Below are 13684 nucleotides of genomic sequence, written 5' to 3'. Positions count from 1 at the left end.
TGAAAAATCGCTATTTCGGCTGTATAAGCCAAAAAATCTCAAATTCAAGGTTTTCTATTATGAAAATAACTCTCCAACATCCTACAATTAGTATCTATCTAATTTTGAAAGATCAAAAGCTTACCTTTTGAGAAAAATTAAACTACTTAAACCATGAGACTTGGTCTTTTTGATTTTAGTATCATATTCTCTACAGATGTAACTGTGTTACACCCTAAAAGAAAATCGAAGTAGAACAGAAACAGAATGTTTAAATAGATGAAATAATAATAAAAGACAGATTTGAAGAACTTGAGATAGTGGATTAGTTAGGTTCGGTAAACACTTGGAAGAACGCAAAAAGTAAATATTTAACCAACATTTTCTTCCATTTGTTTACAAGGTAAACATGACAAAACATCTTACCAACAAACGGTAAATGGAAAACTGGTGACCTGGTTACAATGCCTGCCTGAATTGACAGAACCCATATGAACAGTATTCCCAAACAAGGCTTGGCTAGTTGAGAGCTTTGCACGTTCATTTTGGCACAACCGGAATCTGTAAAGAATAAAATACAACTGATTTAGTAATGTCTGTGATAAAATGAAAATTATCTGCTAAATTACAAACAAACGGAAATCGAACAAATAACGTATTATTGTTTTCAGATTTATCAACCAAACTGGAATTATCGATTAATTCATGAAAGTGACAAATGTTTTTGTTTTCTCATGTCTCCAAAGCAGTTATTACATTCAGCTGTTCCGTGATCCATTAGCAATTGTAATTAGAGAAAATTCTAGGTAATATGTTAATTACGCGCGAGATATTGGATAATCAAGGCAATTTAGTAGTAAATGGACAATAAGAAGCAATTTCGAATCAGTTAACATGGGAAAATTTCCTTTTGAGGTTTATTGTTATATACCGGGTGACTTAGTAAAGAACGTTTCTTAATATATGCGCACGAGTGGATACTAGCTCCTCCAAAAATATGAAAAAATGTTTCTATTAACTTTTACCTTCTAAAATTGTGTATTTTAGAGATGACAATGTCACAGTATGACCATCATGTTTTTCTGACTGACTGACTGCAGATTATGACATTTAGTACCTTTTTTGTGTATAAAACATTCAAATTAGCGTCTCAAAACCATACTTTTTCCAGTTGCTGGGAAAAAAAACGCCCATTCAAAGCACCTTCACCAATTATGAAAAAAATACACAAAAACATTGCTTATTTTGAGTACAAATAGTTATTTGTTTGCAGAAAACAATTTTTTGGTCAATTTCAACATCTGCACCACTGTATCTCTAAAATTTTAGAGGTTAAGTTAATACTGCTCACATTTTTGGATGAGCTAGCATATCCTGAAGTCTCTCCTATACGGAGGGTGGTGCAATTTTAAATGTCAAATTTGGAACAAGTACATATGAAATTAATACTCATTATGTGATGTTCTATCGTGATGTTCATAGTAATTCTGAACCGTTCAGGAACTGTTTTGGACCATCTGCATGGATGAGATAAGTATTGCTGTGTACTGATTTACAGGACTCAGTACATATTCGAAACAGTTCAGAATCAATAACGCGAACAAAGGTAGTGACGTTTGTCGAAACTGTCCAGTGGCGTAGATACAGAAATATGGTTTTAATTTTTTCTACCACAGAATATTTTTCAAAAATTAGAGTTTTTTTTACTTTTCTTGTTCACTTTGAAAAATTGAGTATTTTTATAACATTCTGATTAGAAACTTCGTTTACGAGATACTAAATGAGTTATTATGTTCAAAGAGCCAAAACCAACCCAACCTAACTTAAAAATTGTCTTAAAAACGGTAAAAATTGACTTCTTGATCTTTGTAACCAATTTTCATAGTTTCCAGACAACTTACAAGACTTTAGTTTTAAAAATTGACCTAGAAACCAGTAAATTTACTTGGAAACGGTCAAAATTTACTTGAGAGCCTTAAAAACTGTCTTTGTAACCAGTTTTCAGACAAATTAAAAGACTTTAGTCTTGAAAATTGACTTGAAAACTGAGAAAAGTGACTTGAAAAGCTTAAAAACTGTCTTTGTAGTCAGCCGTCACAGTTTTCAGTTCAGTTGAAAAACTTTAGTACTAAAAATTGGCTTCTTGATCTTTGTAGCCAATTTTCATAGTTTCCAGACAAATTACAAGACTTTAGTTTTAAAAACTGACTTAGAAACCAGTAAATTTACTTAAAAACGGTGAAAATTGACTTGAGAACATTAAAAATTGTCTTTGTAACCAGTTTTCATAGTTTTCAAACAAATTGAAAGACTTTAGTATTGAAAATTGACTTGAAAACTGTGAAAAGTGACTTAAGAGACTTAAAAACTGTCTTTGTAGTTAGTCATCATAGTTTTCAGTTAAGTTGAAAAACTTTAGTATTGAAAATTGACTTATTGATATTTGTAGCCAATTTTCATAGTTTCCAGACAAATTACAAGATTTTAGTTTTAAAAATTGACCTAGAAACCAGTAAATTTACTTAGAAATGCTGAAAATTGTCTTTGTAACCAGTTTTCAGGCAAATTGCAAGACTTTAGTCTTGAAAATTGACTTGGAAACTGTGAAAAGTGACTTGAGAAGCTTAAAACTGTCTTTGTAGTCAGTCGTTATAATTTTCAGTTAAGTTGAAAAACTTTAGTATTGAAAATTGATTTCTTGATCTTTGTAGCCAATTTTCATAGTTTCCAGACAAATTACAAGACTTTAGTTTTAAAAACTGACTTAGAAACCAGTAAATTTACTTAGAAACGGTGAAAATTGACTTGAGAGCCTTAAAAATTGTCTTTGTAACCAGTTTTCATAGTTTTCAAATAAATTGAAAGACTTTAGTTGTAAAAATTGACTTGGAAACTGTGAAAAGTGACTTGAGAAGCTTATAAACTGTCTTTGTAGTTAGTCATCATGGTTTTCAGTTAAGTTGAAAAACTTTAGTATTGAAGATTCACTTGTAGACATGAAAAACTACTTTTCCTAGAATTTTTGACTACAAATTTAGATATTAGACCTTAAAAATTGACTTAAACACCAAAAAGTGACTCTTAACCAATGAAAAGTGACATCAGAAGCTTAAAATTTGCATTTGAAGCAAGTTTTCATATTTTTTCAAATTTTAGTCTTAAAAATAGACTTAAATTCAAGATATTGACATTACATTCATAAAAATTGACTTTAAGACTAACTTTTCAAGTTTTTTTACTTTACTTTTCATTTTGTTATAACTCTAGACTATTTTTAGGGCTTTAAAACTGCTTTCAGCTTGGAAAACCGAGTTTTTGACATAACAGACCTAAAAAACAATTTTTGCATTTTCCATAGGCTTAAAATTGCCATTCAAAGCTTTGTCACTATTAAATTGTTATCTAGACAGTGTTAAAAATTTGTCCAATTCTTAAAAATCCAGACTTTTTTTAGTGCTTTAAGGCTGTTTTCAGCCTGAAAACTCGAGTTTTAAGGCTTTTCACAAGGTTTTGACTTATCAGGCCTAAAAGCCGGTTTGTACACTGTCCATAGTCTTGAAACTGACATTTCAAGCTTCTTCACTATTAAATTGACTACTACACTCATCGGTGCCAAACATTTTAGTGCTTTAACACTGAAAATTAAGTTTCAGACTCTTCAGTGATGAAAGTAAAACATTTTACCACTAAATGCTACGATATTAGTCTTGAACACTAATTTTTAGAATTGAATTAGTCCAAAAATTTAATTTGGACTGTTACCAGTGTTTAATTGAATTCTAGACTTGTTTTAATCCAGAAAATTAAGTCGTACACCAATTAAAGTCCTGAAAATAGACTTTTGAACTCTCTTTAGTCTTGGTAAAGTCATTTATAGCCTTAAGAGACTTATGGAAAGCCAATTTCTCTTGTTTTTTTTATTCCTGTTTATTAGTTCTCAGTATTTTTCTTATTAGTCTTTAAGCAGTTGTAGACCTAGAGAACGACACGAAAAAACTGGATAACATGTTGATCTAGTTTTTATATTTCCTTAAACTAGATGATTCAATTTTAGTTTTTTTCTTCGTCTATTTTTCTTTTTAATAGAAAATCCGACTCGGCAGTGAACCGACCAAAGTAACAGTCAAAAGTAATCCAGAAATATCAGGCAATGAATAGGGATTCATAAGCTTTTCAGGGCACATAAAGAAGAAGAATAGAAAACTCATTTGGTTGGACACTTTAGAACTAATTTTAGTTTTTTCTGCTAGAAAAGTGTCATTTAAGATATTCTGGTTTGTTGTTGAAACTAAAAGTATACATTTTGAAATGGAAAAGAAATATTACAATCGTAATTTATAGTTTACTTGTACTTAATCAAAAACAATTCAATTTCCTTTTAATATAAAATTGTTGTCCAATAAAATTATCCAAATGGATGAAATCGCATATTTCCAAAATACTATCAATTCGTAGTACTTTTTTAAAGATCCTTTAGTTCTTATATGCCCTTGGGGCGATTGTGAATTCAAAATGTCAGCAATTTTGGACCAAACTTCTTCCTTGTCTTAGTCAACGAATTTCTTATTTTCAATAATGTTCTTATAGCTGAAGAGAATATTTACACATTCGGTTCGGTATTTGAAAAATTTGGGGTTCTTGCAATACATTTCAGAAAAACTCGTTAAAACAGACAATTTCTGTCACGTTTTTGGGTTATTGGTTACCTTAGTAAAGCCAACAGTAATCAACTTAGCTTAATTGCTAAGAATAAATAGATTTTCTGGTAAATAAACCTTGAAATTATCTAATAGTCGGGAGCTATTTCAATAATATTATGACTATTTTAATATGCTACTCATATTCTAATTATATACATATTATTATGTTTGTATTGCATCTGTATCTAATAATATGTTATTGCTGCTGAGCATCTCTAACGTTTTTTATTATTTAATGTGCCAAACGTTTACTTTCGTTTACTTATTTACGAGGGCAAACAAAAAGCTGACAAATACAAATGTATGTACATTTTTCTTATTACACATTCTTTGTAAGAAAACATTTTTGTTAATTTTTCGATTTTAAAAGTTCAAAAACCGAAAATTGGAAACTGAAAAATGCTGTAAATTATTACTGAAAAAAAAATAAAGTATCGTAGTTTGGTACAAATGTTATACAATTTCAAGTCAAACTTGAGGGAATAAATATCAAGTCGTGTAGTTCCCTATCAAGTATACAGTGTGTCCCAAATTGGTTCTGCATGTACTACAGAGTCGGTTAAATGGGGAAAGTTTTAGAGAATTTTATGTGAATTCCCGGTTTCTAAATTAAATTATCTTTCTCCGATTTCCGGAAAATTGGAAAAACTTTAGAGGCAGCATTTTAAACATTCGCTTACAGCTCCTTAACGAGAAAGTTTTGAAGAGTTTTGAGATATGGATATTTGTAAATTCTTGTAGCCGCCATCTTGAATTTTTAAAAAAATCCTTTTCAATGATGGTATTATTTAGTTTCTAAAGGGCAGAAAAACGTTTTTTAAATTTTTGTCGTGGAAAATAACTCTTGGAAAATGTCGCCGCCATTATGAAAAACAAATGACTAACAGTGGTTTTTACTTGATTTTTGCGTACAAAATGTAGTAAAATTTGGTACAGTCAGGAAGAAATGCGGTGTCAAAATTTCAATTGTCAAAAACACAGTTTGACAGTCAGGAACAAAATCGCCTGTAAAACCCACTTGGAGTGAGAAAATGACTATTTTAAGCAGATTTTTGGAATCCTCATTAAATTTCCTATCCAATAACCAGAAAAATACTACAAAATTTGGTACAGTCAGGGAGAAATGCGGTGTCAAAATTTCAATTGCCAGAAACACAGTTTGAAAGGACAGTCAGGGATAAAATAGCTTGTAAAATCTACTTGGAGTGAGAAAATGACTGTTTTAAGCACATTTTTGGAATCCTCATTAAATTTTATATCCAATAACATAAAAGAACACTTCCAAAATTTGGTACAGTCAGAGACAAATGCGGTGTCAAAATTTCAACTGCCAGAAACACAGTTTGAAAGGACAGTCAGGGACAATATCGCCTGTAAAACCCACTTGGAGTGAGAAAATGACTGTTTTAAGCACATTGTTGAAATCCTCATTAAATTTCCTATTCAATTACCTAAAAAAAAACTTCCAAATTTCGGTACAGGCAAGGAGAAATGCGGTATCAAAATTTCAAGTGCTAGAAACACAGTTTTAAAAGACAGTCAAGGAGAAAATCGCCTGTAAAACCCACTTGGAGTGAGAAAATGGCTGTTTTAAGCACATTTTTAGAATCTTCAATAAATGTACTATCCAATAACCTGAAAAAACACTTCCAAAATTTGGTACAGTCAAGGAAAAATGCGGTTTCAAAATTTCAACTGCCAGAAACACAGTTTGAAAGGACAGTCAGGGACAAAATCGCCTGTAAAACCCACTTGGAGTGAGAAAATGACTGTTTTAAGCACATTTTTGGAATCCTCATTAAATTTCCTATCCAATAACATAAAAAAACACTTCCAAAATTTGGTACAGTCAGAGGGAAATGCGGTGTCAAAATTTCAACTGCTAGAAACACAGTTTGAATAGACAGTCAGGGACAAAATCGCCTGTAAAATCTACATGGAGTAAGAAAATGGCTGTTTTAAGCACATTTTTGGAATCCTCATTAAATTTCCTATCCAATAACATAAAAAAACATTTCAAAAATGGAAGTATTTTTAACTTTAAACCTCTATAAAGAAAAAAATAGTCTGGCAATTAATAAAATAGACAGTTACAAAAATTTTCCATACACCCTGTAAGTCTATAATCTGACATCTGTTATAACCTGTTCTCATTCATATTGTTTTGATTGCTTATCTGCGATTGATAACTTATAGTTTTCTTATTATTTGTGATTTTGTTACATAGAAAAACATGGTCATTAAATAGTCTCAATTTTTTAACACTCACACATTTTAATTGAGATTGATCGAAAAAAATTCAGATTCGCAATCTATTCTCTTTAACGAGCTTTCAAGGACCTACAAAGTATATTTATAGAGTTTGTGACTTGCCGCATCAATTTTTACCACGCAAATTATAGGACTATTAATATGAACATAATTTAAACGTATTTTTTTCATTTAATTTTGAAAAAAGATATTTTTAAAGTAATTCTAAAGCCACTTACATAATATTTAGCAAAAACACTTCAGAACACACTTAATTCAATAGTAACTATAAAAATAACAAACACTCCGTTAGTCCTTCGATTAATAAGCGTGAGAAAACGCGGTTTTACAAAACATCGACTGGTCTCAGTAATTATAAACAGACTAACTGAATACTAAAACGCGGTTTCCCCAGTTTCGACTTAAGTAATATTAATGACGTCAGACTTGTATTTGTTTACGTACGCGCATACTGCTTGACACATTCTCAGCTGTAGTCCAGGATGACGGTCAAATTGCATTTCATTGAAAAGTGGTTAAACTAAGTTCTTACTCAATTATTCATAAATATACTAAACTGATACACCTGATTTTTATTTATTTTTCATTTTTTGAAAAAGTCTGTAATATAGTATATTACGTAACTAGGGTTGTAAGGAGCACTTTACGCACAAAAACAAAAGAGTCACATTTTCGTTTCGCGTCTTTGTACCAGTTTTTCAAACAGCTGACTTAGAAGTCACTAGGACTCCCTAAAATCACCAGAAATTGTTATTGAATAAAATGAAAATGGAAAATGTGAACAAAAATTCAAACTTAATAATAATATTTTAATGGATCACCTTGTATATTTTCTAATTAAGTGATAGACCTTTTTCTCCTTTTTTGTAATAATTTACTAACAATAGTCAAAATAACTGTCATAAATCTTAAAAACACGTCTTGTTTTGAAAACTGTAATTCTTACAAATTCTCGGCCAGTTTTGACATTAGTCACAGATATCACGTGGGTTTTGGAGAATAATTTAGCTAGGCAGTCACGTGACTACTGTCAAAATAACTGTCACAAATTTCAGAAACACGTTTTGTGTCAAATACTGCAAGAACACTTTTCTAAACCCTGATTTTTTGAAACTTTTGAGCACAATCAAGAACATAATCGCTTGTCAAACTCACTTGAAGTGACAAAATTACAGTACTAAGCACATTTTTAGAATCCTCATTAGATTTCCTATCAAATAACGTCAAAAAACACTACAAAATTTAGTACAGTCAGGGAGAAAAGCAGCGTCAAAGTTGAACTGCCAGAAAAACAGTTTGAAAGGACAGTCAGGTACAAAATCGCTTGTAAAACCAACTTGGAGTGGAAAAATTACTGTTTTAAGACATTTTTGGAATCCTCGTTAAATTTCCTATCAATAACCTAAAAAAACACTTGTGTGCAAAATTTCACATGATCAGGGAGAAAAGCGGTGTCAAAATTTGAATTACCCAGAAACACAGTTTGAAAGGACAGTCAGCGACAAAATTGCTGGTAAAGCCCACTTGGAATGAGAAAGTGAAAGTCTTAAGCACATTTTTGAAATCCTCATTAAATTTGCTATCCAATAACCTGAAAAGCATCAGAAAATTTAGTACAGTCAGGGAGAAAAGCGGTGTCAAAGTTTGAATTGCCCAGAAACACAGTTTGAAAGGACAGTCAAGGACAAAATAGCTGGTAAAACCCACTTGGAGTGAGAAAATGACTGTTTTAAGCACATTTTTGAAATCCTCATTAAATTTCCTATCCAATACCCTGAAAAAACACTTCCAAAATTTGGTACAGTCAGGGAGAAATGCGGTGTCAAAATTTCAACTGCCAGAAACACAGTTTGAAAAGACAGTCAGAGACAAAATAGCTGGTACAACCCACTTGGAGTGAGATAACGACAGTTTTAACCACATTTTTGGAATCCTCATTAAATTTCCTATCCAATAACCTAAAAAAAACTACAAAATTTGGTACAATCAGGGAGAATAGCGGTGTCAAAATTTGAATTGCCAAAAAAACAGTTTGAGAGGACAGTCAGGGACAAAATAGCTGCTAAAACCCACTTGGAGTGAGAAAATGACCGTTTTTACCACATTTTTGGAATTCTCATTAAATTTCCTATCCAATAACCTAAAAAAACACATCAAAATTTGGCATGATCAGGGAGAAAAGGGGTGTCAGAGTTTGAATTGCCAGAAACACGGTTTGAAGGAACAGTCAAGGACAAAATAGATGGTGAAACCCACTTGAAGTGAGAAAGTGACAGTTTTAACCACATTTTTTGAAACCTCATTAAATTTCCTATCCAATAACCTCAAAACACACCACAAAATTTGGTACAGTCAGGGAGAAAAGCGGTGTCGATGTTGAACTGCCAGAAAAACAGTTTGAAAGGACAGTCAGGAACAAAATAGCTGGTAAAACACACTTGGAGTGAGACAATGACAGCTTTAACCACATTTTTGGAATCCTCATTAAATTTCCTATCCAGTAACCTAAAAAACACTACAAAATTTGGTATAATCATGGAGAAAAAGTTTATCAAATTTTCATCATCACTACTGATTTTGCAATGTAATTAATTTGCGAAAAGGGTAAACCTGATTTTCAAAATTGCTGAATTTAGCTGTTTTAAATATTTTTTTTTTTAAAGATTAGGTCACGGCTTATAAATATGAATTATAAATACATATACTATAATGCTGAACTCAATTGCCCAAAATTACCAAATCAAAACTTCTTAAAGTCGATTTTTAAAAAACTGTTATTGCTGTTATTAGTTATTGAATTTGAATATTATGAGCTGCTGAAATAACCTCATAAAGACTCAAAATCGCCATAGAAATGCTGAAATTAACTGTCAAAAATTATGAAATCGACTCAATAAAATTGTGAGATTCGATTAATGAAATTAAAATACTGAAATTAAAATAAAATACCTGTAAATTGCTGAAATTAACCTTGGAAAGTGCTAAGTCTAATTTCAAACAGGCCACAGTTGCCATATCTCCGAAACTGCTTGAGGTATTGAGCTGTCATTTTTGACAGATGTCACTCAAGTGTCAGAGAGTAATTGTAATAAATATGACAGTTCTGTTACTTGCACACAACTCTGACAGGAAATTATGGAAAGTCATGTTTGTGTTCAAAAGGGAGTTTAGCTTAGTTGACAGGCTACAGTTGCCATATTTCCGATACTGCTTGAGCTATTGAGCTGTAATTTTTGACAGATGTCGGTCTAGTGTCAGAGAGTAATTGTAATAATTATGACAGTTCTGTCACTTGTCTATAACTCTGACAGGAATGTTCTAAATAGGCATAAAACAGTTTGACTCTGCCACATTACAGGAACTAGAAGCCCGATCACTAAAATTTTTGACAGTTTTTAATCTAAAATCAATTGTACTAAATTTGACAGCTGTAGCCGTGACACAAATTAAAAAATTAAAGAGTAAATCAACCAAAGTAGGCATTCTTATACAGATTCCTAATCAAATATTTTGGAACTGAAAAGCATCAAATTTTGTACGAAATAGCTAACCCGTGTTATTGTTTGATTCAATCGAACCAGTATCAGTACAATAGAATATAAATCAGACCGACATTACATAGTTAATCTAAAAAACGTTAACACGTGTCTAGTCTAACAATACTTGTTACCACAGTTATTACTTTATACCTGTTAAATAAGGAAGCATTTTTAGGTTAACAATAATGCATTACCCAACCCAGGACACAAACTGGCTTGACGTTAATTACACACAAATACCCAATTAATTCCTTAAAATGTTCTGAAATGTCCAGTTGTTGTGGTTGTTCACTCAATCTTTTCCACCATAATAATCCAATTATGAAAGAAGGAGCTGGTTTGGTTCACTGGACCCATCCAGAGGCAGCTCTGAAAAGGGAGACATTTTTGCAATTTTGTCCTGTGGGCTAGCTGTTGTCCAGTCTCTAAATTGGACAGAATATCAAGCTCAGACATCCAAGCACTCCCGGCTGGTGCTGGAATGCAAAAAACAATTCTCGTTGAAAAATGGTATCCGCCTGGATGTTCCTGGCAATGAGGTCACAACAGTTTGGCTAGATTGGGAGCACAAGTGACGTCCATCGGCACCCAAACCGTTTGTTTAGGTCTTAAAGAGCACTATGGGGGCCTTGGCCAATTGTTTTACTGCCCCTTGGTTGCCACCTCGGGCATGAGATAGACCAACAAAGTCATAAGTGACCTCCATCAGTTTTTTTGATGGATGTTACTGAGGATCCCGAGTGTAGAGGATGCTTAGAACACGAAGAAACTTTGACAACTGTCCTGTCTGTTCTCACGCTTTCTGGGACGGCCAGTGCTGTTGCCCAAAGACGTTTTTCCAGGGCAGGAGCCCCCCGCGTTTCTCTCATTCAATCATGCCATCCACAATCAATTGGAAGGTCTTTCCCTTGTTTATGGTCGCCAGAATTGTTCGCTCCTTATTCATTCTACGTAAGACCTCTTGATTGGTGATATGATATACATTAAAATGAAAAAAACTAAACACTACATCAGACAACAAAAACCACAACTTTCTAGCTTTAGTGGCAATTGCCTAGTTACATCCATTCTCTAAATTGAATTCAAAATGAAATAAGACAATTCATTTGAAAGTTGAAAGTTTTAAAGACTAGGTAATACGTCCGGCTACTAAAACAACCCGTTTCATAGCCTTCAAGACCTTCTATAAGTTGGATGTGAATCGTGCTAAGTAAAACGTACGCCATGACTTTCAAATCGCATTAATATGAAATCTACTTTGAAAAAATCTAATTACAAAGTTATCCGCAAAACTGTCTATCAATATATACAACGGAAAGGAGAATGATCTGAATATTCTTGAAAAACAGTCATGATGTCACCGTTTGCGCTTAGATAATGAGTTCATCTGAGTTATAATACAGTTTTAAAATTCGCGTGTCGTTTTATCTGTCTTCTCGAGATTTCCTTGTTCATAGCAGCCCCTCAAGATTCAGTTCTTCTAGGAATTTCAGGATCTTCAAGGGGTCTACTGAAGATATTCCTTCTACAGTCAGCTGGTATAATGCCTGTGTGTTCAATCTTCTATGGTGAAACACTCCATCAGCAGGATGTGGTGGAGTGTCTCTGGATCTTCTCCGCAGAAGAAGACAATATCCTGTCAGAAATCCCGTTATTGCTTTGAGACAAAATTTGCTAAGGTTAAAAGAGAGATTTCTGTGCCAGTGCGTTGCTCTCATTTCTTCTTCAGTTCTTCCTGGACGTATACATTTCCAAGACCCCAGATTGGTTCTGGACCCATTAGTGGAGTTGATGCTCCTTTTCGTGCCAGAGTATCTGCTTGTTAATATTCATATTACGCCAATTGATAAAGTTTAACAAGCCATTGCCATTTTTTAACTTAAAGAATAAGGTAAAAAATGTGTTGCATTTATGCAGGGAATAAAATATAAACAAGTCTAAGTTCCATAAATGTATTGAAAAAACGTACATAACTCATGTGTATTTACACAAGAAATTGTGATATGGGGTCATGGGGTTTTGAATTGCTTGCGTCAATAGAAAGCTAAAGGGCAACGTCAATCATTGTGCTTATCTTTTTAAATAAATTGATGGTAAATATTTTCTTAACCGGAAATCTAATTTAAAATTAATAGAAAGACAGTGAGATTCTTGTACAATTTATAAACTTTTTTAAATTTTTTCCGTACCTGTCACAGTTTTCGAGAAAATTACAAATTTATCATAAAAAACACCCCAATGTGTTCTCTACCAATGTGCAGTATGAAATTGAAATATGTCTTTTCTGAAAAACGGATTTTGCTTGAGAAGGGTTGCAAATACAGAACTCTATACCAAACTATTATTTTCATATGGATTTATTCCAGATTTCAATGTTGTCACATTTACATAACATCAGTGGCAACAAGGAATTTTTAATGGGTGACCCTAGTAACTGATGCTACTTTTAGATTGTGCTACGTGCTCGAGATAATTATTGTTCCTTATCAGTTTCTGCCTAAATATTGTCATTTTCCAGATTTTCTTTGTTTAAATATTGGCATTTTCAATATTTGGAAGGCTATAATAGCACCTAATAGCAGGAAAACGGTTAAAAATCTAGTAAAAACGGTTTGCATGTTCCTGTCTTACTATTTTGAGACCTAAGTTGGTATTTTCAAAATTTTCATAAAAACTCAAGTTTTATTTGTTTTTTTTTTTTAAATAAAATTTTCCTTTCAAATCCTCTGTCTTAGCTGATCATCAGGTATATTGTAGAGTAATATTATTAGTACCTTTATGAATGATTTACTTCCAGTAATAAAGTACCAGAGACGTATTTGTCCATGAAGGCTCAAAAAGTAAAAAGTTGGAAAATATAGAAATTTATAGGAAATTTGCATGAATAAGTAAGGGAATCTAATCTAATCTCCAGGATGACATTTTTGTTTTTATAAATTGGGTATGCCACAATAAACTTGGCTGAATTTCATGTTTTTCAAAAGCCAAGATTTAAAAACATGCACACAAAAAGATAAAATTGGGTTAAAAATTAAGTTTTCCTGAAAACATAAGAGGAATTTATAGATAATGATGACAAATCTCTTCTTCTAGTTAACCTAAATACTGTATAAAACCTTATACCAAAATAACAAATCATGATCAATACAGATTTTGGTGAGAAAAACACAAATCCTGTTCTATAATGTAGGGAAA

The 13684-nt window shown here is 32.3% G+C and overlaps 2 protein-coding genes across 4 annotated transcripts in view; both read right to left on the bottom strand.

The window, feature by feature from the left end:
- The window catches only part of LOC145725031 (SRR1-like protein), a 253363-nt gene that overhangs the window by 230732 nt on the left and 8947 nt on the right, over window positions 1-13684 (bottom strand). The gene's annotated exons all lie outside the window — the stretch shown is intronic.
- The window catches only part of LOC145725026 (immunomodulatory peroxidase-like), a 52240-nt gene that overhangs the window by 31062 nt on the left and 7494 nt on the right, over window positions 1-13684 (bottom strand). For 2 of the 3 annotated variants that reach the window (XM_081973546.1, XM_081973545.1), the window contains exon 2: window positions 406-540. In XM_081973546.1, the coding sequence (XP_081829672.1) occupies window positions 406-523 (118 nt within the window). In that variant the 5' untranslated portion in view covers window positions 524-540. Of the gene's footprint in view, window positions 1-405; window positions 541-7168; window positions 7329-13684 lie in introns of those variants that run through there. The other variant, XM_081973544.1, reaches the window with a different exon arrangement.

The sequence above is a fragment of the Ips typographus genome, linkage group LG2 (assembly GCF_016097725.1).
Source record: "Ips typographus isolate SLU linkage group LG2, UJ_Ityp_2.0, whole genome shotgun sequence".
Lineage (NCBI taxonomy): Eukaryota > Metazoa > Arthropoda > Insecta > Coleoptera > Curculionidae > Ips > Ips typographus.
Note: the sequence above shows the minus strand (reverse complement) of the source record. Positions and strands in the feature narration are given on the sequence as shown.